This window comes from Anopheles moucheti, chromosome 2 (assembly GCF_943734755.1).
Source record: "Anopheles moucheti chromosome 2, idAnoMoucSN_F20_07, whole genome shotgun sequence".
Taxonomy (NCBI): domain Eukaryota; kingdom Metazoa; phylum Arthropoda; class Insecta; order Diptera; family Culicidae; genus Anopheles; species Anopheles moucheti.
In genome coordinates, this window is record NC_069140.1 from 100,418,126 (window position 1) to 100,444,533 (window position 26,408).

Consider the following 26,408-nt stretch of genomic DNA (forward strand, 5'->3'; position numbering starts at 1 on the left):
TTAATTACGAATATAAGAATGATTATTTGTTTCGCATGTTATTACTTGTTTTTTTTATATTATAATATGTGTGATATAAAAAAATGAATATAATTTTGTATTATAGTACTATACTAAAAGTAAATACTTTCCTTAAATGGTTGTAATGTTCCGTCACACTTCCAGGTTAACTTTGCTGTTAGACAGGAGCGCATGTAACGGGTTGTGCATATTAACATCGTTGATTGATCATTTCTTTCAAACCATACTTTGCATCCACAGAAACGCAGATTTCTATGCATTTAGCGGGATGTGAATAGATATTTAATATCTTAATTACGTTGAATAAAATATAATACAGTAAATTTTAGCGTGACCCTGTGTGAAACGTGGATCATAACGTTGCCAAACACTCTGCTTATACATTTCTCGTGGGTAAGCCATTTCTTTTCAGCTTTGTGGACGTGTACCATGCGATCCAGATATCTTCGACTAAGCATCGATTGAATCATATCCTACATTATTTTTTCATTCAACTTCCCAAATATTCTACACTTGGGGTACCCTGCCGCATAACATGCTCTATTGTTATTATAAGTAAGCCCATATATTGGTATTTTTGCTGCTTTGCTTACTCACTCACTCGTCCTGTCGCCTATATCGCCTAGAGCCACGCGTTTTGTTTAATTACATTGAATTCGTTTACATCTTCCCTATGCGCAACATGGGAGCGATCTGTTTTATGCCGAAGACGAAGTTAATACAGGTTTATCCTTTCAAATTGGCGTCACTACCATCTATTTTTCCTTGCCCTTTAGTGTGGCTTGTCCATCAAACATCAGCATTGTTTAACATTTTATCATGTTTGATCCCCTAACAGTAGCAATCGAACGCATATTGGAACAACAATAGAAACAATCTACAGTTCATTTCTTATGGCATATAGCTACTATCAATCATTTCACACACTTCCGTATGCATCGCTACAATCGCTTTACTTTCGATTTGCCGTTCTATAGTGATACGTTTAGCAATAATATTTCGATTCCAGCATTTCCATTTTACAATCACACACAGCTTCTTGTGCAGCTTCTTTTAACTGTTTTTTTATATTCATTTAATTGTCTAAAATTCTCGATATTAACATCTTTTCCCAGCCAATGTCGCCTCAACATCGGCAGAAGAAAAACAAAACTAGAACGTATTAACAAATAGCCAAGCAGCGTGTAGCATCACCCATGCTATGATAGCCACTCAAGCTAGATTCCCTTAATGTTATAGGTGTGTCGTTAAAATGAATTGGCATACATGTAGAATATGCTTTCAATACACATTTAAGCACATAAAGATTTTGTTTTGTGTATTACGTCAATATACATCAAAGTCTATTGGATGTGCAAAATATAACGAATGTAATCATTTATTCTTTTGCTATATGGTGAAATAAAAAGTAGGATGAAATTGAGGAGCAGAACATACGAATAACGGTGCCAAATATCTAAATTTGAAGCACTACCGAGCGTTGAAGAACGTTCATCAACAATTTTTGGACAATAATAGAAATTGAATGATTGCACTATTGTTCATTTTTGTGGTAAGAGTAATAGTCGTACACGATCCTGCAGATGATTTTTGTTCGTCCTTACTTGCATCCGAAAAATTAGATAACTGTAGGAGCAACTTAATTTCAAATTGAATTATAAAAAATTCATCAAACATTAATGAGAAACCCTTGATTTACATTTCGTAACACGCGCATGCTCAACTAAAACATTGTTCGGCCGATACATAAAGAAATACTTACATATAGATATATTTACGAACATATAATTCCTGTGTTATGTTTGCTACTGTTGAAACTGCGGATTTTGTGGTTGATGTTGGAACTGCTGGTGCTGCTGTAACATGGTTGCCGCTTCTATACTATTGGAAGCAGTCGCTGTATAGGTCTCTAGTTCCAAATCTGTGTCCGTTGCACTGCCAGCTCCACTGTCCGTGTTACAGCTTGCGCTGTATGATGATGCTGTCGTCATGGGCAGTTTTCCTTGGCAGTTCATCTCGTATCCGGCACTGTTCATTGAAACCACAGTGGGCGAGGTCACGTCCGTCATCATTTCTGGAGCTGAAGCCGATGACATCGTGGCAACGGATTGTGAGGAGGACTGATTTGAGATCATTTGCTGAGTTTGATTCGGGTGCGGGACGGTGGATGCAGCAAGACCAGAAGGAACTTTCATGTCCTCTTTTTGCTGTTTTAGAAACTTTTCCAGCTCTAGAAAGTGGCGCAATTTTAGCTCCTCGTGCTCTATATGTTGGCGTTGCAGCAGTAGCTGTAGTTGTTGCCGGGCGCTTGGCATAAACTGCAGCCCGCATAGATGCGTTTGGATGGCGGTCAAATTTTGTCCAATATCGGGATTGTTGAAAATTGGCTCGGGTGGAAGTTGTGGCTGTAGCGTTTGGGGGGCCACAAGAGATTGAGGATGTTGCGAACCGACATTTGCCGGTAGTGGAACATGTGCGTTGATTTGCATTTGTGTCTGTGGCTGTTGCTGTATAGTAATCGATTGTGAAGGATACTGCTGCTGCTGCTGTACAATCTGAATTGTCGAAGTTGCGCTAACCGAAGACGATACAACATGCGATGGTTTTAAAGAAGGTGCGATTTGTTGCATGGTTCCTTGCAAAACCATGTTCCCGGTGTTCTGCGCTGATGATTCTACGTTTGGAGTTTTCGGAAGTACTTGATTTAATTTGGCTTCCAGATCGTTTGTTGTTGGAACTTCACAGACAATTGCAGCCGTCGGGACAATTTGCTGTAGCTGTTGATATTGCATTGGGAAAGTTTGGCAGGATTTTTCATCCGTTGGTGATGAGAAAGCTGTGTTTGTCTGAACATCGTCCGGCACCGTTACAAATGGCTTTAGCTGTATATTAACTGCTGGTGAATGTGGCTCAGCAGCACGTGGTAATTCCTGCACGGGTTGAATGTGGAAGCGCGAAACTTTCCGAATTAATGGCTTTGGTTCGTTCGGAACCTTCATCTCTCCGTTTGAATCAACACATGGGCTCGTAACTACTGAATGGGTTTGTAGCTAAAGTGGAATGAAACCAACCAGTTAGAGCGTTGAAATTGCATTCTTTGCTTATCCAAAATGCTTACCGGCATGTTTGATTGGTAATCCGGGGCACCCACAGCGACTGCTTGAGGTGAATCCGTTCCAACTGTTAGCTGTGTCAATTTCAACTGAAGGCCGGTAACGCTACTAGAACAAAAGCAAAAAATCAAGTCATAATGTTTGTTTTCCTTACGCTGCAAATTAATTCAAATTTAACTTTACCTGTCGATGCGATCCACACTTCCCTGATTGGATAGTTGCTTTTCTCGATCAACACCAATGCTGTCAATGCCGACCGACTCCTTCAAACTGCTTGGTTCTGATGAATCTGGAACCATACCAATAGATGTGTTGCTTAACTCCGCCGATGTACGTCTTGATACGTACTGCTGCGTTTGATCGAGAGATCCAACGATAGATAAATCTTGCATTGCGCCGGTTTGCTGTTGAGCAGGCTGTGATATAAATTCGCCAGCAACGACAGCCGCGTAGCTTGTCCCTTCGACGATATATTCTTGAGCTTTACCAACAGTACCACCTGTGACGGCAACTTCGTTCATTTCGTTTAAAGATGCCCCGTTCGCATCCGAACTACCAAATTCCTGTGACTGATAAAACATTACTTGCTGCGGATGTTGCAATTGCTGCGAGAGTCCTGATTCGGCAGGATATGGAGCCGGATGCGGAGAAACCATCGCGGACAATGCAGTAGCGCTAGCCTGCGAAGAAAGGCTTGCCGAGCCGCTTGATTTATTCGTATTCACGTGAACGTGCGTTATGTTTTCTAAACCTATTTTTAGCTGCTCCAACGTTTCCGGCATTCGGTTACTGTTAGCCATCGCGTCACGCGTACCCTGATCAACAGAGAGCTGTGCAGACATCAAACCAGTCTGTTCTACTGGCCTCATTTGCTGATTCTGTTGTATTTGCTGCTGCTGCTGCTGTTGGATCACTTGTGGTTGCTGCATATTGCTATATGCTGTTGCATATTGCTGTTGTAATTGCGGGTGGTATTGCTGCTGTTGTTGATACTGCAGCTGATGAATCTGTTGCTGATCGCAATCTATCAGATTGGCTTCACCTACCATCAAATTAGTTCCTTGTTGCTGAGGGTACTGTAACTGTTGCTGCTGGAGGATGGTCTGTTGAATATTGATTTGTTGATATTGCTGCTGTTGCATCTGATATTGCAGTTGTTGCTGTTGTTGCAGGATCGCCGATGCTTCGAAATTATTCGCTATCTGTTGTGCATATGCCTGTTGCTGATGGTTTGCCATGTCCAGTGGTTGTTGTTGAAGGTACATCTCATGTTGATGTTGCTGCTGTTGAAAACCATCGCTAAGGGCATTTTGAATGTTCGGATCCACAGATTCCATGGTCTGCGTGAGTTGAGATGACGTAGTTTGTGTAGCATATTCCATCGAACCAGACTGAAACGGTGTATTGTCTGAGGTTTGCTGCTGAACAAGGGGTTCTGCTGAAGGATCCACCATTTTTAGCATACATTCAGTTTGAGTTTCTATTCCAGTATTAGGAAGAATAGGTTTAGGAGAATCCACCACACTTAGTATGTCCGTTTGTTGTTCGCTAATGACTGCTGCGTTCGGCAAAATTACGGGAGTAACGGAAAAACGCGAGAGTTTGCGTTCTTTTAGTTGGGGAGTAACTGTTGGTGTTTTACTCCCTTCGTTGGTTGGCGATTCGACTTTACTTTCATCGGCTGGAAGCACTGTTTCGTCACCAACTTGCATCAATTCATTTGTCTTGCTATTTTCGACATTATTTACATTAGACAATGAAGATTGATTAATATTTTGACTAGAAGATTCCGTCGCTGAAAGGTTAGTGATGGCTGTAGAAGGTAAAGCATCAACAGCTGGATCGCTCGCCACATTTGCATATGATAGAGCGGATGCAGAAATATTCTCACGAGCTTCTTCAAGCAGATTGGTCACCGTTGTATTAGTTTCAGTTTCCTCTGATGCTAACAATCCTTCGGTTGGAACCATTGATGCCGTCAATTGACGTTCGCCAGATGATGATGCTGCTGCGCCCAAACTGTCCTGTTCGCCGAGGCTTAAACGAGGCTGCAGAATGCTTAAGTTGCTTCCCGAAGTTATTGTGTTTTCCGGTGTGTTCTCGTGCGATGTATAATCTGTACTAACAGTACTTGCTTTACGCGAATTTTCATCGCAACTGCTATTATTATCGTTTATACCTTCGTCAGTTATCATGCAGACGGTGGTAACAGCCGTTTGCTGGTTATCGTCACTGTTACCGAGCATCCCATTTTTAAGTTCTTGGTCTTGCATCGGCGGCGACAAAGCATTGGTACCCTCAGTGCCATTTTCGTCGCTGGACTGTGCTTTATCGATAGAAGTTACTTCATCGTTCGTTTGCGACGTAACTAAAGATGTGATCAGTTGTTGTTGGGACAGCGGCGACGAGGATGTCGAAGATGTAGTGGTACTGGATATCCCTGTTCCAAGCGCTTGACGATCGATGATGGTTGGGTCAAAAATGTGCGTAAAGTTTGCTGCGGTAGTCGATGTTTCATCACGCTACATGTCCAAGGATTATACACATGATTCAAGAAATAATAGAAAAAGGGTAAGTGCATGTTTATATATGTTTTTCCTACAGGTAAACAACACATTTGAACACAGGATGTTTCAAACACAGTTATTCATTGCATTTATAACAAAGAAATAAAAATAAAACAATTATTTTATCAAACACTGTGACAAATTGAACTATTGAAATTAACATTGACAAACTCGTGCAACGAAAGCATTTGAACAGCGTTATTGAAATCTTTAAAAACAAGTGCTATGCTACAAAAATATGTTTGTTCTAGTATATACAGATAATGATTTAATACCATATTGCTTTTATTTTGGCAGAATCGTAATTGTGGTTGACCGCAACATCAACCTTATATATCTTTAGCCAACGTATGGAACATCCGAATCTACTGCCATTAAAAAAAAACAAATAAACAAACGGAAAGCGAAAAATAAGCACATATAACTTAACGAATAACAAAAGCTTGACAAACTTCAAATTGAAGCAGAAGCGGCTCGAACGATGCGTTTAGTAAATAATGCAAGAAATCAAACAAATCGATGTAATGAAACGATAACCATGCAACATGTTTTCCTTTGATGTTTACAATCGACAATTCGTTAATTTACATCCACGAGGCAAAAAACAGACGATATGCAAACTAGACATACTAGGCGGAAAACGAGAGCATGTAAACAAACTTAAAAAAACACAGAAAGGAGCAAAAACGAGCAGTAAGAAATGGGAAAAAATTGATATTCTGCACTTACAGATCTATGTCTCTGATGTGTTTTAAAATTCGAACGCTGACGTGTTAGAGACGCATGGCGCACCTGGGTAGTTGTAGGTGGTGGTTGTTTGTTGATAAAACCGTTGTTGAAAATTACAATATTGTTCATTGAAATACATTAAGGAGTATGAATTGACAGTATGAGCGGAGCAACGATGGAATTTATTTTATTTTGGTGTATGGTTTACGGGACATTTGACGAGTGATATGAAGAAAGGTAGAGGGGAGTTGTATAAATAGAAAATATTAACACAGGATGAAGGGTAACATATATGCTTGCTAGCATATAGAGCATAACCATTCTAAATAAAAGTTACTAAACTTTGGTTTTCATAACTTCTGGCTCAATTATTCGTTTTTTACATTTTGTTATCATTTCAGAAAAAAATCTGCTCATCTACATCAAACTATAACAGAGAATATGGACAACATATGATTTAATGACAATTTTTCGCCAATTCGTACTGCATATCCTTTTCATGTGCGGTTGTTAAAAATGGATGTATCGTAACAAACAATTTCAGTGCCATCTATTCCACATTACAAATGTATCCTTTGTTTGGCTCTATGATATTTTAGTGATTTAGGTACAAATTGGTTAACAGAAAACGGCAAAAAAAGAATAGAGCATGCATAGCAATGAAAAGCATAGAAATTTGGTTAATTCTGATAATGTTGAAGTTTGTTACGTGTTACCAAACCGCATACTATAACCGTACAGTAAAAAAATTTGGCTGATTTGATTATTTTACTATTTGTATCGCTGTATTATTTTAGCAGAAGTGTATCGCTCATTAAAGCACTCGCTATGTGGGTAATAATAAATGATGCCGATTGATTTGGAATGAGACAAAACCAAATCAAAATATATAAGGTCGCATAAATTTATTAAGGATATGTTTTTGTATTCACACGAATGATGTGTGAATTTATGAGAACCAATGGACAACAATCCCTAAACACACATATACACGCTAATAGATCGATAGGTAAACAATGTGATGAATAGAAAGTAGAAAAGGAGGGAATCAATGATAACATTACATACCTTTTCCATTGAGCGGCGATAGCATTGTGATGCGATCGGTAGTTGGTTTGGATTCTCTTTTAGTTGTCGTTGAATATCGCGAACCATTTCGATGAATATCGTTGTCTGTGATTCGCTTAATAGATCTTGTTTGACCTGTTGGGGCAATAGTGAACAAATATACATATATGTCGTGTCAAAATGATTGCATTATTTTCTCCTCTCGTACAATACTTACTAGATCTTGGGCCACCTCGACCGGGTTAACATTGCTTGGGTCAAACTTAAACTTAATTGTTTTTGGTCGGTTTTCCATTTCGCATTCGATAATATTGTTTTCGTACCCGAGTACGTGCAGTTTTGGATTTCGCTCGGTCGAACGATGATTGCGACGTTTCTTCATTTCGTTTGTCAATCGTTTCGGTAGGGCAGCCTGTACGGCAGGAGCGGGACTCGAATCTTGCACACCAGTCGATGTGGACACGCTTCCAACGGTAGATGTTCCAGTTGGTGCTATAATATTAGGTCCTTGTTGTGCACCAATAATGGCGTTACCATTATAGTTTGCCGATGCTGCAGTTTGATGCAACAGTGTTCCGTCTTGTGAAGTATGGGCCATTTGCTGCTGAAAGTTCGGTTGTTGAACTAATGGCTGTTGCATAAATTGCTGCTGTTCCTGTTGTTGGTACTGCATTTGCTGTTGCAGTAGTGAATTGTTTTCATTTGATGAAACTGGAACAGAATTTGCGACTACCAACGAACCATCAAGTTCTTGTGGAGCAGTTCCTTGGGAATGAGGTTGAGATATCGTTTGCTGTACCATTGCTGTACCCGATGAAGGCTGTTGCCCCATCTGCACCGGATTTGTCTGAGTCATTTGTGTCTGCTGAGATTGGGACTGCTGTTGATTCAGCAAAGATGGGGATTGCTGTTTGATAAAGTGTGGTGACGACAATGCTGGTTGCTGAGAGGCAACTACTTGTTGATGAACTAAAATCGTGGTCGAGGAGCTAGGTTGCGGTGGTGGTTGGGAAATTCCAATTTGATTTGGCATAGAGTGGTGTAACTGCACCGACGTGTCGCATAGTTGTTGCGGCATGTAGATATTTGGATTGGCTTGTATTTGCTGTGGCTGGTTATTCGTAGGATTATGTGTAGGGGGTTGAGATTGTTGTTGTATGTAAACAGTTTGCGTTTGCATCTGCTGAAGATGCTGGTGTGGCTGTTGCTGCGGTTGTTGCACCGTTTGCTGTTGTGGCTGTTGCGGTATTTGGTGTTGTGGTTGTTGTGGCGACTGATGGTGTTGCTGTAATTTTAACTGTTGCTGTTGTTGCTGTATTTGCTGTTGCTGGTGTTGTATCTGTTGTTGTTGTTGTTGTATTTGCTGATGTTGTTGCTGCTGTATTTGCTGCTGCTGTTGTATGTTCTGGGTCGGTTGACTATGAATTGGGATAATGCCCTGGAGCTGTTGCTCTAATGTTGAAATCTGTTCTTGCAAGTCGGCCTGTTGTTGTTGTTGCTGCAACATAGCAGCATTTTGTTGATGCAGTTGGAATAGTTGTTGCACCAACTGCTGCTGTGTACCCATATACAAATTTGTTCCTGACTGGCCTTGTTGCGTCGCTTGCTGCTGTTGTAGCTGAAGAATAAATTGTTGATGCTGCTGGGGATCGACAAACACTTGCTGTTGTAAGTAGTTCGATTGTTGCGTTACGGCCAGATTAGACTGCGTCGTTTGAGTTGATGCCATCTGATTAAGGAACTGTTGGTGCTGCTGCTGCTGCTGCTGTTGAATAACCTGTGCCATCGGCTGCTGCAATGGAATCGATTGGCCTATAACAAACTGACCCCCAACTGATTGTTGCTGAAAGGTTTGCTGCAGCTGCTCATTGCCCACAGGAGCAGAAATCTGCTGCTGATACATTATTTGCTGTGTTTGTGAAGATGGAAGCGAAGAGGGTTGATAGTATCCTTGGGGTTGAGCTTGAGGCAGCTGCTGTTGCGGTAGTTGCACAGGCATTGGTTGTGTCATCTGCGGTACTTGAAGTTCGGTCACTTGCAGATCATTTTCCAATTGCTGCTGTAGTTGCTGTTGCTGATACAATTGCTGCGCAATCATTACTTGCTTCTGAAGAGCTTCTTTATCTTTTTCTACTTGCTGCTGTCGCGCTCTCTCTTCTCGTTCTTTCAACAATGTTTGAATCTGAACTTTGAGAATCTTAGCCACAGTCTTAGAATCGTCTTCCATCAGTATACCAGACTTGTACATTTCGTTTGCAATCTCTTCAGCATCATCAACACGAATGTCGAAGTCAAATTGAATGGCTTCGTTCTCTTTGTGTTTGTTAACACGCTTCTTTGGATCCATGATGCGCAAACGAAACTCCATGCGCACATTCTCCGGGTTTGTTAAGAACAAATCCTTCGATATGGGTTCCAACCTGATACCGATATCTTCACAGAAAAATTCACAGTTCAGCAGCTCCTTACACGTTGGCCTTCCTTCCTTTTTATCATGTATACATCGTTCGATGATCTCTCGCACCTCTGGATTTTCCACCTTTTCCAGACTTTGTGGTTTCACACCGGAAGTTACCTTTTTATAAATCTGGGCCGGTGTATTACACTCATTGTACGGATACTCTGAAGTAGCCATCTCCAACATGCACATGCCGAAAGCGTACACGTCCACTGCCTCGTCATAATGTTCCTCGTACATTTCGGGTGCCATAAACTCCGGCGTACCAATAACCGACTTTGCGAAGCTGCGGTTTTTCAGCGTGGCTAATCCTAGATCACCTATCTTGACGCTCCCTGTCGTTCCGGTTATAAATATATTATCACATTTCAGATCACGATGGATGATAGGTGGCGTGCGTGAATGTAAGAAATGCAAACCCTTTAGAATCTGCCGACACCAAGATTTCAGCACTTTGGGATTAATTTTTTTAAATCGACGCAAATACCTGCAATATAAAAACAATCAGACACAATTATACGTGAATCGAAGATTTTTTGTTCTAACAACGAACGTCGTGATATCAACAGGACGCAAAATACATACGATTTCAAAGTACCGGAAAGCATCAGCTCGGTAACGAGTACTATGTTTTTCTTTTTGTTTCCAGCCGTTGGTGCCGCTTCCCAGTAATTGTAAAATCTCACAATGTTTGGATGTTGTAACTTTTTAAGCATCTCTGCTTCCTCGCGAAATCTCGCTCGCTCAACCCGATTTACTTTCTTCTCCTAAAATTTAAAGCACATTATTTTTAACGGTGCTGTTAACTCTGCACCTGTTTTAAATGTTATACATACCAATAACTCGCACCATGCAACGGCTACACCGGTTTGAGTATCTAACCCACGGTAAACAGTTTTGAATGATCCTCGACCAACCTCCTTATCGTATTTTAGAAACCGGCCACAAGGTGATATGCCGATAGCTTCATCTTCATCATCTTCTTTCTTTTGCTGTTTCCGTTGTTCCTCAAATTTCTCTAGATCGAAGATTGGACCATACTGTACCAGCTTTTCTTCAGAAGGTTTAAACTGCAGAGCCAAGTTTTCTGCCTCTCGACTTAAAATTTCAATATTATCATCGAGATTGCGTGGATACTCCGTCTCGATAGTTTCATTTTCGATAAAGTTTTTCGAATATATCACTGACATGGCTGTGTTTTCAAGACTTTTACGCACAAACCGTAGTATGGTCCGACATTGCGAACTATCCGACTCACGCGAGCCTCCACCCGCAGAATGAATATTTTCCGGGCCCGTCTGACGTATCTGTACACCTGCTTCGACATCATCGTTTTCAAGAGCCCCCTCTTTTTCATCTTCTGCCACTCCGTTTTCGTCCAAGTGGTGGTTGGATAGTTGCTGTTCACCGTATATACCAGAGTCTTTAGTTGCTGTTTTTGATCGACGTGTCACTTTTGCTTCCGGGGTCGAATTTTCTTCATGACATATGGTCATGGGTTCTTTTTCTGCTTGCTCGGGAAGCATTTTCGTCGATCCAGTTGGGTGATGATCCTCGGCAGTATCATCACCCAGAGGAGTTGTCGCAACTTCCATATTTTCGTTGGCCTCAACGTGATCCGTTGTGTTGGATTCTACCATCGACTCGGCAGCCTCATTGTCTTCTTTATCAGTGACCACGGAGGACACCTTTGAGATCATCCCGTGACTTCGGACTGTATCGTGTTTCTTTGGTGACGTTTCACTGATGGCCAAAGCTCCTCCTGCTCCTCCTTCATCCTTCCGATTTCCCGTTTTGCGACTGGTTGGCGTTGTATCGCGCGTTTGTTGATGTTGTTTAACAGGGGTGCGCTGCTGTTGTTGCCTTCTTTCATCCATCTTGTCATCGTTTTTATGTTGTGAATGGATTTTTTTGTCACCAGGGGATACTCGACGAAAATGATTGCCTGCACCTACACCGGCACCACCTGATGCTGTCACTACGCTAGAGCAAGGATTGTTTGTTGAACCGCCGCCGGTTGATATTGTACCAGTAGCAACAGTATTTACAGTGGTGTTTGTGCAATTCAATGAATTATTGCTGCTACCGCTACCACTGCTATGTTCGAATACTCTTGAGATTAAACCCCCCGTGTTGGATGCCGTTGAATTTGTACTAGAAGTACTAGATCGAATTGTATGAAGATGATGGTGGCGTTGCTGTCTTAAAGTACTGCAATTGTTGTGGTTGTAGGTAGTGATATTGTTGTTCGTACTTGTAGCGTTATAAGTGCTGCTGCTGCTAGTACTGCTGGAGCTTCCAGTGCAATTGGTTGTATTATTACCAGCAGATACGCAGGAAGTGTTTCCTGCAGCACTGCCGCTGCTATTATTGTTTATACTGTTCAAGCTCGTTGAAGACGTCGATTGACTAGTAGAGCGTAATCTTCTTACACGATGGTTGCTGAATTGTTGCTGGTTTCCCGAAGAAACTCTCGAGTTTTGTTGCGTTTCTTGATTGTTTCCTACAGGTGTAGTTGCCTGGACCGAATTGCTGGAAACAAAAAGAGAACAGAATACAATATTTTTATAAAGACACGGTTTAAAAATAGTAACCCCGCTATAAACAAAACAAAAAATACCTTCTTTAAATTCTACAACAAACCACAAGATGCAACTACCTTAAACATGACCATCCATTGAAATGCACCTTGACAATCAATTCCCAGATAGGTTGAAATATTGAAAACATAGTTGATAGTAACACTGATATCCTTAGGACTGTGGCGAACGATCTACTGTCAGCGATGGAATGCAACGATTAACAATGTAATACGCCCAAACTATTTTACGGATAGTGACATCACAGCATCGTAATGCTCGATTAGTTCAAACGTTAATATAACAAAAGTAATAATTCTGAAGCAAAAAATAACGACGGATTCGTTCTTGGATGAGACAAACACGGCTGTACGATACGTTGTTTAACTAACACTATCGCACAATGTAGGCATTTACTCCAAGCACAACACCAATGCAAGCGTTAAAATTTTGAAAGTGTACCAATCCTTTCACTTTTAGTGAACGTAAATTATTTGCCTATCTTCATGGTTAGTTTTTAAATTTAATTTCAATAGATAAGGTAAGGCTAGTTATCGGCTAAATTTTCAATTGTGTTTAAAAACCAATCAGACGTGGCATTTCTGTACAAAATTTAACGTTCAAAGGTAAAGAAGCCAGCCAAGTTTAAAATAACAATATCATTATTGGACTACAGAATTCGATACATACCTTCTGCCAAAACATGCTCTTTTCGTGGCTCCCATTTGTAAGGCATTATTGCAACATGGTTCTGCCCAATGTTCACAAGCTGTTATTACAACACGCTGCCTTGGTCGTGCCTTAGGGTTTAACGGTGCTTGCTTTTCACTTTATCCGAAATCTGTACTTTGATGTTTTCGTACATCAACTAGCGTCGTAGGTAAGATGATGATTGATAGGCTAATCTCGAGTTAGTGGTTCGGTTCGTGTTTAGTTCTTTTCTGAGCTTAGTCTAGGTTTTTGGAGAGTTGGATTTGCCGCTTCTTTAATTCCTTATCGTTTGATCCGTTGAATCTATTCGTTTTTGTTGTTTATCTTTGTGTATGTAGTGTCTATTGCGGTTACCATATCAAGGATAAAGGAATACTGTGGGTACTACTAGCTTGCTTCTGAAATAGTCTATCGGTACTTTAATAGTGTTCAAAGCAATATCCAATGCTCATTGCTGCTAAATCGAGAAAACAGTTACTGAAGTTGTTATCCGTCTGCAAAGAAAAAAGAAAGCAAATAAACAAGGAATAAGTTATTTGCGCAGTGAGATAATTGTTAATTTAACGATTAAATCAGTTATAAGTGGCGCAAATGATCAATCAATTAGTGAACAATCTTTAATCGTGTTGCAATTGTGCTTCGAAGCCATAATATTAGCTGTTTTCCTTATATGAACTAAAAGTCCTTAAACTATTGAAAATAAAATCTTAACTATTAATAAATTTTAAACAACGCCATTTACATCATCATTTTAAATGCATTACGAAAAACGAACAAATTGCAATTGATAATTGGGTTATCAGATCTTTGTTGGGACGTACGCTATCTTTGTAGGACAACATTTGTTCCACTGGCACCCATAGAATTTCGTAAGTAACATACTGGACGTGCAAAAATGTTCCCCGTTCGAAAGTGAAAACGAAGCCAAGGAGATAAAAAAGGTGTCGTTTTGCTTTTTAACCTAAATCAAGAAGCATGCAATGAAAGATCGACGAGCACTGTCCACAAGTTCCCGATGGGAACACTTTGATCCTGCATCCAGTGAAACAGTGCCTTCTGTCCATCATTTCCGGACACTTGATATGAGACACAGGTGTAGTTAGACCAGTGTTCTCAGCGATTATTCTACATACTCTACAACTGAATATGCCGCGCTGACCCGCGCGCACTTCGTTACGTTCACCTTATCGAAGACATTTAATACGCAGTAATGTACGCTGCAGACAATATGGTTGCCATGACCGCCAAACATTAGTGCGAGAGATGAGGGCGCGTTTGTTATGGTGTGTAACGACGTCAGAGCGCCGAAGCGAGTGCTTTGGCGCATACGCTGCGCGAATCTGCCGGGCCAAATTGAACGAATAGGAACGAGTAGGAAGGTTGTTGTTGTAATTAGTATCATGGCGCTTTGAAGCCGGCTGGTGTGAGCATACCTCTTGGTAGGGCGCTATGTTGCAGGCTGGCCATGACACGATGCCGAGAAAATATAAAAAGGCAAAGATGAGTTACCTTTGAGCAGCTGTAGCTATAGCGTTTAGTATTTGCTGTCATCGATCCACACTGGGATGAAGTAGTGAAAAAGTTGATCAAGCATGTCTATTAGTAGCACTTTTGATAAGGTTGGAAATCTCGATCGGGTCTAGAGCCCTTTGTATTGCAATATATCAATGTCTGAACAGCGACATACATGATGGGTCGTTCAAATCAATGATCTCCGCCAAAAACAGAGCAATCTCTATAAAAGATTCTAGCAATAGTCGCGCATAACGAAGGACGGATTCCAAAATATGCACATCAATATTGGATCTCTGGAGTGTCTGGAGTGTGTATGGAGTGTCTCCATACAAATCCTGAAAACTTGTTTATAATCAATTACCATCCAATACCTTTTTTCCAAAGAATGCTGATTGTAGCACTATTCGCATTGTTGGAGTGCTGAAAAGTATAGTGCTATGCACATAGCCTCAAAGATCGTTAACAAAGCGTATCGAAAACATATCCCACTCACTCATATTTCATTCTTCCCCATATGACAAGCGACTAGGCAAGATTTTCCGGATGTGCTTGACTGCGGCCACATCAACGTGTATATGTCCGTAGATGGATCATATTTATAAGCAATGCAGCAGAGTTCTGCAAAACAATGCGCACTACACTGAAACGGCGAAGACATTTGGAAACAGAAATTAAAAATGTCGAGACCTGTACAAATCTGATACAATAAAAAATATTCAGTCGCAGAACCGTACTTTACAAGATAAAATCGTTAAGGCAATTTGTTTGGGCAGATGAGTTTCGAACCACGACCTTCGGTACATAGCCAAATGACCGAAAACCAAAGCACAGGGAACCAAAATGTATCGACTCAGAAAGATTATCAAACTGAAGATTGCATTTAAGTGTGACTCATCAACAAGAGTGTTGTTGTTCGAGACGACACAGACTTTGCTCGTCAACATGGTGCATTTTTGATGCTTCAATATTATTGCATTGTGGTGAAATAGACACAAGATTACAATCGAATACATTCAAAACCACTAGGAGGTATAAGAATGATGGCGCTAATAAGACAATATTTTAATTACGGTCCCTAAATGGGACGTTAACGTTATGCTGCTGAATTCCCATCCGATTCATGGTAATACGACTTAGTACTGCTTTTCCACACGATACTGTCCAGTGGCAGTGTTTGCTTCTAGGACACTCTTCTTGGTATTACCAATAACAGTGAGATAGAGCTTTCAACGTCACTATACCCCGAACACGTCATTATTACTCGTTTTTCTACCTACAAATTTCTACGGGAGAAGGCGTAGTTGTTTTTCTTTCGTGAATTTTTTCATTAGTTTTCGCTAGACCTCTTCCACACTGCTGAAATGGTACGTTTTTCACTACGTTATTACGACAATCGTTCCACTACACAGCGACAAACTATCTCCATGAACTGTGGCTGCTACGTTCACTCAACTGAAAACTGTACCAAATTTGGGCAGCACTTTTGGGAAAATGTTCTGCACCAAAGTTCGTAAAGTGTGTGTTTCCATTTTAATAAAAATACAAAAAATAGCGACTATATGACAGCTGCTGTCAACGAAGCAGGCGCTCACGGTGCCAAAGGAGAAATAAAATCGAAATGTCAGAACAAAAACGCGAAGGAAAAAAACGAAACAGCTCTGCCGCACCGCAATCGTCCCGATTGACTTTAGAGAATTTTCTTACGACGGATTCATTTGCGCACACACAGCTCGTACACACACAGGCACAGACGCACACACTAGGCTGCACCACCTACCACTACTGCTCACACACGCGAACATTATTTGCTTCATCTTCTTCTGCGACACGACGATTCGCTTGACGAGGCGACGGCCAAGAATCTCTTTGCTTGCGCCGCTGAATAGCAAAAAGAAGTCAACAGCAGGGAGAGACGATTGAAGATGATTTCATCACTTTCAAATCGAAATTTTTTCACATTTGCAAACAGCTCATAACTGCCAACAACAACGACACGGTCAGAACAACGACAGTGGACCACATTTCGCGGTCAGGGTGGGGCACGGAGAAGAACGAAGAACGAATCCAGCAGATATCGACCTAGAATCTATGCGCTCCTTCTTTTCGACAACATTTCTTTCTTTGCACTTGCACCCCGTGTTTGTATGACGTTTGCACTACGTAGCAGTTGCGACCGCAGCATTGTATGGCGAATAGGGGTAACAAAAAAGGAAATCATAAAGAAAGCATTGAGATGGCACACAATTTTTTCACTAGATTTGGCACGCACCTTACTGCTCTTATCACACTGTGTACGACTATGTGTTGCAGATGGGAAGCTACTACGCCCATTCAATACACCCGACACATAGTTTGGTTTTGTTTCCACTTTTCCGAACTTTCAGCAAGATGGCTCATAGTTTTTTTAGTTCAACGACACGGGGAAACCGGCTCGAACGAGAAGGATTTTTGAGTATCGTAGCTTTTGCGTCCGTACGGCACGAACTTTTCATTACAATTACGTACAGCTTCGATTATCCGTGCTTGTCGCACGGATATGCCAACAACGGCTTTTGACAGTTTTGTCTATTTTTGTTTTCTACATTCAATTGTGTGCGTTTAAATTTAGAATTTCCTAAAAAACGGGAATAACTTTACAATATTACAGACTGTTCTGCTGCTACGTATGCTATATTTAATGCTAAAGCCATATGATATAACAAAGAAGGGCGCATTCGTCATAAATGCAGCATTTGCGGTGCGACATTTCGTCAGAATGATTGGAGAAGTAATCAACAAAATCTCCAGCATTTGGAAGGAAGAACTTCGGAACTGAAATCTTAAGTTATAGCCAGTATTATAAGTACATTATACTAGAATCTGATGATAATTATTGGATATATAATTTCTATATTTAAATATAATTTTACTGTACTTGCTTACAATTGAAAAAGTTGTGGTGGCTTATTTGTTATATTCTCCGAAAATCAGACCCAAATATAGCCAAAGAGAGTGTATATATCGATGGCAATGCAGTTCCGAGATCCGGAGTATGCGCTAACAAAAATGGAACGGGATTTTTACATCAGCTTTGGACAATGAGCCCCACGAGGTAGGTTGTTTTGGTTGCTTTGCTGTCGTAAAGTCCTCCATTATGTAAAGGTGTATTTACCATCGAACGTCCGCAAGATAGTTTCAATACAAAACTCGATATCATACTCGTTGCGACACGGTGCAATAGTGTACAGCAATAAACGTAATGTCTCTTCATCCCGGTAGATTGGATGTGTTAGAACGCCAAAGAAACAGTTCTAAAGATGAAGACAATGATTAATTTTGTTGGTGAAACATTGAACATAGCAAATTCGAAAACTCACCCGTAAAACGTTATCCAATCCACAGTTGTTATGATTTTGAGACGCTAAACGGAGGGTTTTGATAAAAGTATCCCAATCGTGGCTTGTGATGGAAGTTGCAAACAGCTTTAACCAATTTTGCTTCCAAGAGATAGGTTGCACATGCGCGGAGGTGTTGAGTTGTTTTATTATATTAGTATTACAGTTGGAAAAAAATCCTGGACTATGGGGAATTATTTTCGGCAAGTTATTTAGCTTTTCTAACGCACGGTTCAGTTTTTTGCGCGATATTTTAAACTGTTTTATTGGTTTGCTTGTTCGCCTCGTGCCAGACATTGTGGGTTTTAACTACGTTGTTTTTGTTATGCCATTGTTTTGACAGCTACAGGGTGACTGTGAAATGCACAGTGGAAAGTTTCATAACTATCAACGTGGACACATCATGCACTGAATAAAAATTCAAATTTTTAATTTACGAAAGCACGCCCGGACATCTAGACTAAAATTGTAAAAGGCACATCAGCTTAATGCTGTTAGTCAAAATTGAACAACATTTGTGTGAAAGAGCTGTGTACTCGATGGTCCTTCATGCTGAAGGATATGTTGTTAAATAGTGATATCTTTTAAATTGATGTACAAGTAACTTTTGTTTCCCAAGATTTGATGAAAAAGTTTTGGCGCATCGGCCATCACATGGCGGCTAGTATGAGACATATATTAACATTAGGACTCTGTCCTACCACATTTGCTAGCAACAGTGTGTGCAGCATCTTATCACGTAAAGTAAACACTGAATTGAGGAGAGCGAGTGGTAGATAAACAATTAAAACAAACTTATCGCTGCATCTTCATCCTTGTTGTGCTTTGGTAGCTTCCCTAGAATCTTACAAGTCAAGTTGAATGCATCAATCATGCATACACGAGTAACGCAACGAAGCCCATATTTTTAAGAAACGTGCAGCGACAGATCAGTGGTTGATTAACGTTACTGCCAGCCATTGCTACGAGTCAACGTTGTGATTCCGCGGAAAATTAAATCTTCTCCATCTAAAGTAAAATGGAAGTGCGACGAATTGCTAACGAAACTAGCTTTTTAGTGCATTCGTTCAGCAGATCAAACATTGTTGCCTGTGCCTTGGATAGGAAGAAGTCGCTATCGACTCCGATCATACCATCACAAAATGAAAACTTTTTGTGTGTTCCAAAATTGGGTCATAATGGATTACGACAAAAGCTTCCGGAGATGGGATTAGATTTATCTTTCGACGATATCGCCATCCATACGGAAGTGCAACGTGCAACGACTTATCAGACTATCACAAAAAGTGTATCCCAATCTACGCTAACGATTCCTGAAAACTACAGTTTCACTTCAGTGCAAATCCAAGTTTACAAGCGTCGGTGGTTCCTGCTAGTTTTATGCGTTCTAAGTATAGCAGTATCGTACGTCCAATGGATACAATACAGTATAGTGGCAAATATAATGGCGAAATACTACAACATATCACCGGCATGGATCGACTGGACATCAATGATCTTCATGGTGATATACATACTGGCCGTGTTTCCTGTGTCATATATTATGGATGTTAAAAATATGCGGCAGTCAGCAGTGATTGGAGCAGTTGGCACAGCACTAGGAGCGTGGATAAAAGTATTTTCGGCAGATCCATCGCAGTTTAAAATAGTCATCATTGGGCAAATTGTTTCAGCAATCGCACAGGTATTTTTACTTAGCATTCCTTCGCGCTTGTCAGCTACCTGGTTTTCTCCACAAGAAGCATCTTCCGTATGTGCTTTCGGTGTGTTTGGCGGTCAGCTAGGAATCGCAATTGGCTTTTTTCTCACACCTATGGTTATCGTTAATCATGACGACTTTGGGGCCATAGGTGTTGATTTGCAAGTATTTCTGATGGGAGTTGCTGGCGTTTCTACCATGATAGCATGCATGGTAATTGCAGTTTTTAAATCAGAACCCCCGTTTGCACCGAGCCACGTGCAGGCCTTGCAAAGAACAATGAAACCAAGGAGAAAAGACTACTGGCCATCGGTAGGACGTTTATTGAAGGACGACAATTACCTGATACTGGTAATCGCTTATGGCATCAACGTGGGCTTATTCAATGCATTCTCCACGTTGCTCAATCAGATCGTGCTGAATTACTTTCCTGACAGTGCTTCTGATGCTGGAAGAATTGGGTTGGCGTTGATAGTGCTAGGACTAATCGGTTCGATGGTGTTTGGTTATTTACTTGATACAAGCCATAAGTATAAAGCAACTGCCGTATGGGTAAGTTTACATAATTGCCTTCATACGGAACCTACCACTACTTTCATTTTGTGCTTTCGCAGGTCTGTCGGCTTTCGGCAGTAACACTGGTAATCTTCGCACTTGCTTTGGAAAGCCGTTCTAAAAAATTGTTAGCAGTAGCTTCCGTATTTCTCGGGTAGGTGTGCTGTTTATTTCTTGATACTCGCCTGTCGGAAAAGTGCAATATTCTTTTCCCAGTTTTTTCATGACAGGCTTCCAGCCAATTGGATATGAGTTTGCAGCTGAGCTGACTTTTCCTGAACCTGATGGTCCGGTGATGGGAATATTAAACATATCTACACAGATTTTCGGCATTGTTATTACATTGATGATATCCGGAATCCAAAACATTTTAGGTGACTTTGTGGGAAATATAGTAAGTATTTCTTGTCTGTGATATAGAATACAACTAATGTATGCACATTTTTCTCCACAACTAGGTTTTTGCCGCATTTCTCATACTGGACGGCAATATCATCAGTTTGATTCGGTCGGATCTACGACGCTACAATACTCACTTAGAAATAGAAAGCGAGGCTGCAAGAGAATTCGCGGAAGATGCTAGCGTTCGCTACGGGGACATCTCAAACTATGAAGATTCGGGATTGAAATTGAAAATAGACACCGATAGCTAATTAGAAAATAAAAACACTCTACATGTACTGTTAATAATATGCTATAGAAGTAGGCATAATGTTTTAATTCAGCTGCCCTGTTGGAAGCTGAGGATCACAAAACTGAAAAATCACAAAAATGGATAGTTGTTGTGAGTGGTTTAGTTAAGACATCCTTATATCACGAACAAACATCATTTTTACGAGTGTGTAGTTTTGAACGATTAACGACCCTTTCAAATATGAATCATAACACGGTGGTGATTCGTCTGCGACTTTGACAGGGCTTGTCAGCGGCAAACGTCTTATGCCAAAATCCATTGTTTCTATCAAAGTGTCCTGAGGAAAATTTCTTGTGGTTTGCATTGGACAACATCTGCGTTTTTCAGTTTTCACTCGGAAACATAGAAAATGCTGCCAGTACGTTCGGTTGCCAACCTGGCCGTCCGCAATGGTAAAGTATAAACGAACTCATATTATACCGATACAATGTTACAATTTAACGATATTCTGTTCTTATTTTGCTCTATTACATAACCCCGTCTCTGCTACCTGGTGCACGATGTATGTGATCTGTAATGCGATTTAATGATTCCGCCTGCAAACAGCGGCGTTCCTGTCTCGCGGATATCATGGACCCAACAACTTCCGCGTGTACACAATGAACGATATGCCCGTCCCTGAGGGTGACTTCTTCGAAGAGCACCGACGCAAGAACCGAGTGTACAACACCGTGCTTGCTGCCGGCATTGTGATTTTTGGCATCACTCTGACTGTGGTAATTGTGCATCTGTAATAGCGCATTCCAATGCAAGATAGCTCACTGTTCCATGTATCATTTCAGGCCAAAGAGAGCGGATTGATCTACCTTAACTACAACCCGCCGAAGAGCCTAGATTAAACGAGCGACAGGAAGAAGTCGTCACACAGTGGATGTATTAGATGTTCTGTGAAAATAAATCAATCTAAATGAAATAACCACATTCCCGTGTGTATTTTTTGCGTATTGTGCAATTGGATGGATTGTTTATGATAAAAAAACATCATATTTCCATGGGACACTGCTTTGTGTGCGCGATCCCGATTTGTGGGCTCTTTGACAGCTGAATACGTCACGAATGTTGGTGAGTGACGTTATGCTGCAGAACATCGCAGATTGTATCAATATAAATAGCAGAGCAGTGGTAAAACGAACAACAGTAGTTGCTGTAGTCAGAGTCTAACTAATATCATATAATTTTGGGTGCATGGACGAATAGATAAACTAGCATTAGGCAAGCGTTTTCGAAGGTAAAGCATCTAGCATGGCGGCAGGAATAAAGTACATCTTCCAGAAGGAGCTGTTTGATGCGCTTGATGAGCGAATTTTGTCCGTATGCAATGTTAGCAAATTGCACAAAAGAAAAAAGACGTCGTACTTGTGTATTATTTCTACAATCAAACCGAGTGTGGTGGTCAGCGTTTGCCAGATAAAGCAGTATGATAAAGGGGTGTACAAGAAAAAACGATCTTGGTCCCTGGAGGAGATCAAGTGCATCGACGGGCGTAACGAAGCGGCAGACACCCATGATTTCGACATGATTTTAGATAAACCGTTCCGATGGTTCGCCGCTAATCTACACGAGCGTCAAAATTTCATTACCGTTTTGTGGAAACAAATCCACAAGCACTGCACCGTAGGAGAGCGGGCCGTATTTAAAAATATCCCCAAACAGTGGCTTTCGGAAAAGTCGCCAGAAAAACAAGTGGATGATATGAACTCCAATCGTGGAAATGCTGGCCAAGGCGATGACGAAGAAGAATTGGAAGGGTTTGAAAATGAGGACTTCCATGCCCTCACGGATAAGGAAGAGGCGCATCTGAGCAAACTCATCACGGAGTGCGACTATGCGATCAGCAATGCAGAACTTTTCATGGAAGACTTGAGCCACAATCTATTACAGCTGGACGGTGCGAACATTCAAAGCGTTCTGGCGTCAGAAAAACAAGTCCAAATGCTAATGGAACGTATCGAGGAAGCCATTAAGGAAGCTGAAAAGGTTGAAAAACGGCTCGACGATTACGATGAGATCCTGTGCCACGTACGGGACACGATGGAAAAGATGGGTGAGAAGAATCAAATGATTGAAATTGCAAATACCAACAACGTGCGACTGTTGCAAGAATTAGAAAAGGTAGTTACGCAGCTAGACTTACCGTATGTTCATCAGCATGCTCTCACGGATACGGATCTGACCCCGAAAGGTTTGCCAGCAGCTATTGCAGCAGGCAAAGCACTGCAACTGGCGATGAACAGCGACATCGATCCTGCCCTTCTGCGGCTAACCGCAGTTCAGGATCAGCGCAAGCGGTTTGAAAAGTGGAAAGCAAAGTTCTCACAAACCATTAGCCGTCACTTGAATAATCTTTTCATCCATCTCGGCAATCTGGGCGATTCACAAACGTCGTTTTCCAACGAACTATCCCTACCGAAGCACACAAACGTACACAAGGAACTGTCTGCCTTCATGGAGCTTATGCACTGGATGAAAGCAATGGATCGAAAGGCATACGATGCGCTTATTAAAGTTTACACTGCTTCCTTAAGCAAGGTCTACGACCGCGACATTCATCTGTTTTTTGAAAATGCTAAACAAGCGCTCACACTTAAGCAATTCCACTCTAGGGAGGATATCAACAACAGCTCGATGAGCAACAAACTAAAGCTGGGCCCACAATCCAACAAACAACCCGCGCAACCATACGGTATTTTAGGTGTCAACAAAGAAATATGGTCTCCTGGAGCAGAACCGTCGGAACGGCAACGGTTTGATTCTATTTTGGAAAAAGTACTAGCCGAACTGGAACCAGTAGCGTTGAACGAACAGCATTTCTGCATTGCTTTCTTTCAACTGGACGTGATCAGTCCGACGGGAAAGAATACACAAACGACGCTGGACGCGGCTAGCAACGAAGGAACGAACCAAAAAGATGAACGTGACACAGCACTGAACATTCCGCAGCGAAGAATCGATCGTCAAATCAACGAGGAAGTGCGCCGTATGATGGGAGAACTGTTTGCAAACCTCGAGTCAGAAATAAATAACTTTATACTAAGCTTTGAAAAGTTGGATAATTAGTAAGTAACAACTGAAGATCATGCTAAACCAGTGAAATTGTAATTTTATACTCTATTTTTTTCCTTCAGCTATTCCCTGTACGTTCTGGTGCGCCTTACGCAACATGTAATGTCCGCGCAAGACGCACAATCGTTCCTAAGCATGACATTCGCTTCGGCTCTAATACACGTGAAGCGTAACTTTGATAAGTTCATGCAGATACAGCTGCAATCGATTGAGGATGCTAAACTTCCAAAGCGATCAAAGTGTGGTCTGTTGCCGTTTGTGGAAAATTTTGAAGAATTTGCGGCAACGTGTGAAAATGTATTTAAGAAAGCCGAACGTCGCAATGATCTGGACAAATGGTACCTTAAGCTGGTCGAAGCCATCTTTGAACGCATTCCTGTGCATGCAGCGGAACACTCAAAAACACCACATCAGGTGGTGAAAATGGAAAACTACCATCGTATGCACTCTTCACTATCGCAGCTGAAAATTCCGGTGCTGGAACCGCTGCGCAAAGAAGCCAAGACACGGTACAACGATGCCCAGAAAGCATACGTTACGAAATATTTTGGTCGACCATTAGAAAGATTGAACGTATGTACTATCCTTCTTGAGAGTGAGTGTTTCACAAGCTCAAATGTTCGAATCTCTTTTCAGCAATTTTTCGAAGGAATACAAGTGCGGGTGCAACAGGGTGTGAAGGATACGGAAATTAGCTACCAAATGGCATACTCAAAGCAAGAGCTGCGCAAAGTTATTAGCCTTTATCCTGCTCGCGAAGTGAAGAAAGGACTCGAGCAACTGTACAAGAAAGTGGAAAAGCATCTTTGTGAGGAGGAAAACCTGCTACAGGTGGTCTGGCGTGCTATGCAGCAAGAGTTCATCAACCAGTACAACTCACTGGAGCAATGGATTCAGCGCTGTTACGCCGGCTCAATGATAACGTTGGAGTTCACGATCAACGATCTTTTGGATTTCTTTTCTGAGATCGCTCAATCCCATTAACCGTAAATAACAGTATCTGTATCGTTATGTAAAAGTATTTACCTTTAATAAACCGGTCCATCGTCTAGATTGTCGTCCTCGTCGTTATATGCCTCACCGTTATCGAAATAGTTATTTCCATAATCATTGTCGTCGTCCATCTCCTCGTCGATCATTTCCTCCTCCTGATCCTCGCCATCTTTCTCATCTTCAGAATCACTTTTCTCCTTTTTAACCACATCGGCATTGTCGCCGGATGATTCTTTCTGCTCCAGTGCTTTGAGTTTGGCATCAATATCATCCGCGCTACGCATTCGCTTCTCCTTCGTTGGTCCGGACGCCACCTTCAACCGTTTGAAACTGGGTTTCAGCTCGGCAGGCATCAGTTTCCATAGAAAATCTCCTTCACGTTTAGTTTTAGGGTCATTCTCTATAACATTCTGAAGCGAAATAACCGAGAAAGCCTTTTAAATATCCAAAGCCGCAAGGATGAGTATCACTATTTGACTTACAATAACTTTATCACAATAGCGCTGGACTGTTATTTTGGAACTTTTCTTCGTTGTGTAGTACGTTGATTCTCGCAAATATGAGATGAAATCTTCTTTCCATAGGATTTTATAGCTTCGATCGGCGTTTGACTAGAATGTGCGTGGCATTTTAAAGGTTTTACTTATGTTACAATACTTCTTAGCCCCGCTTACCTCCAACGGTACAGGTTTCGACAGCAATGGAGGATACAACGGTGGCGGAGCTGCCGAAGTAACAGCCTGAATTTCTTTGCTCGTGACGCCTAACGATTGCAGTTGCTCTTGAGTTAATGTACCGCTGGTTTTACCACGACCGCGACCCGCCATACCTAAGGAATATCTACATGTTATTATTCTGAACTTTCAACTAGTTACTTCAATGCTTACCTGTTGTTTTGAGACCGGAATAAGACGATTTGTTGTACGCTATGCGTGAACCTTATTAAAGCACAATGGTTGCCAGCGTTTTAAATGCCGAAATACCCACTTGAATATGGTATCCTAGATAGGGTTCCACGAATCGGTAGAAATACCGGCAACAGAAGGATGTTTCGAAACTAAAACAAACATGCTGCACATCGCAAACATTTCCATGACATTTGCTGTTACTTTTTGACATATATTTGATAAAATATATTTTTATTTGTTAAAAATCACCTACGCCGTTGCTCTATTGTAACATCTCAAATAATCTGAAACGGGATAGATCGTGGGCTTAAATATTTTAAATTATTTAAAAAAAAACATACACAACTGGGAACTCGCTCGC

The 26,408-nt window shown here is 41.2% G+C and overlaps 6 protein-coding genes across 9 annotated transcripts; 3 read left to right on the top strand and 3 right to left on the bottom strand.

Annotated features, from left to right (window-relative positions):
- Positions 1-270: 270 nt before the first annotated feature.
- On the bottom strand, positions 271-13,274 carry LOC128303143 (uncharacterized). Of its 3 annotated transcripts, none has more exons than XM_053040013.1 (9): positions 13,226-13,274; positions 10,793-12,488; positions 10,542-10,723; positions 7,716-10,443; positions 7,499-7,633; positions 6,431-6,493; positions 3,318-5,656; positions 3,140-3,239; positions 271-3,071 (listed from the first exon to the last, which is right to left on the bottom strand). In XM_053040013.1, exons 1-9 carry the CDS (start codon positions 13,258-13,260, stop codon positions 1,827-1,829), a joined length of 8,523 nt encoding a protein of 2,840 aa, XP_052895973.1. In that variant the 5' UTR covers positions 13,261-13,274; the 3' UTR covers positions 271-1,826. The 3 variants fall into 3 exon arrangements, with proteins under 3 accessions (XP_052895973.1, XP_052895966.1, XP_052895981.1); XM_053040006.1 differs by having other exon boundaries at positions 3,140-3,242; XM_053040021.1 differs by lacking the exon at positions 6,431-6,493 and having other exon boundaries at positions 3,140-3,242.
- Positions 13,275-17,439: 4,165 nt separating this feature from the next.
- On the bottom strand, positions 17,440-18,432 carry LOC128298306 (uncharacterized). The gene is made up of 2 exons (XM_053034050.1): positions 18,118-18,432; positions 17,440-18,051 (listed from the first exon to the last, which is right to left on the bottom strand). The coding sequence occupies exons 1-2, from the start codon at positions 18,430-18,432 to the stop codon at positions 17,893-17,895; spliced, it is 474 nt and encodes a 157-aa protein (XP_052890010.1). The 3' UTR covers positions 17,440-17,892.
- A 721-nt stretch (positions 18,433-19,153) lies between these two features.
- On the top strand, positions 19,154-21,042 carry LOC128303095 (feline leukemia virus subgroup C receptor-related protein 2-like). The gene is made up of 4 exons (XM_053039952.1): positions 19,154-20,386; positions 20,449-20,543; positions 20,606-20,783; positions 20,848-21,042. Exons 1-4 carry the CDS (start codon positions 19,154-19,156, stop codon positions 21,040-21,042), a joined length of 1,701 nt encoding a protein of 566 aa, XP_052895912.1.
- Positions 20,778-26,164, bottom strand: LOC128303104 (DNA-directed RNA polymerase III subunit RPC7-like). Of its 2 annotated transcripts, XM_053039963.1 has the most exons (5): positions 26,027-26,164; positions 25,814-25,968; positions 25,622-25,750; positions 25,173-25,549; positions 20,778-20,996 (listed from the first exon to the last, which is right to left on the bottom strand). In XM_053039963.1, the coding sequence occupies exons 2-4, from the start codon at positions 25,964-25,966 to the stop codon at positions 25,175-25,177; spliced, it is 657 nt and encodes a 218-aa protein (XP_052895923.1). In that variant the 5' UTR covers positions 25,967-25,968; positions 26,027-26,164; the 3' UTR covers positions 20,778-20,996; positions 25,173-25,174. The 2 variants fall into 2 exon arrangements, with proteins under 2 accessions (XP_052895923.1, XP_052895932.1); XM_053039972.1 differs by lacking the exon at positions 20,778-20,996 and having other exon boundaries at positions 25,150-25,549.
- LOC128303122 (uncharacterized) lies at positions 21,350-22,004 on the top strand. Its single transcript, XM_053039983.1, has 3 exons — positions 21,350-21,475; positions 21,630-21,799; positions 21,866-22,004. The coding sequence occupies exons 1-3, from the start codon at positions 21,433-21,435 to the stop codon at positions 21,920-21,922; spliced, it is 270 nt and encodes an 89-aa protein (XP_052895943.1). The 5' UTR covers positions 21,350-21,432; the 3' UTR covers positions 21,923-22,004.
- LOC128303084 (exocyst complex component 1) lies at positions 22,209-25,193 on the top strand. Its single transcript, XM_053039941.1, has 3 exons — positions 22,209-24,139; positions 24,209-24,719; positions 24,783-25,193. The coding sequence occupies exons 1-3, from the start codon at positions 22,326-22,328 to the stop codon at positions 25,128-25,130; spliced, it is 2,673 nt and encodes an 890-aa protein (XP_052895901.1). The 5' UTR covers positions 22,209-22,325; the 3' UTR covers positions 25,131-25,193.
- Positions 26,165-26,408: the final 244 nt, after the last annotated feature.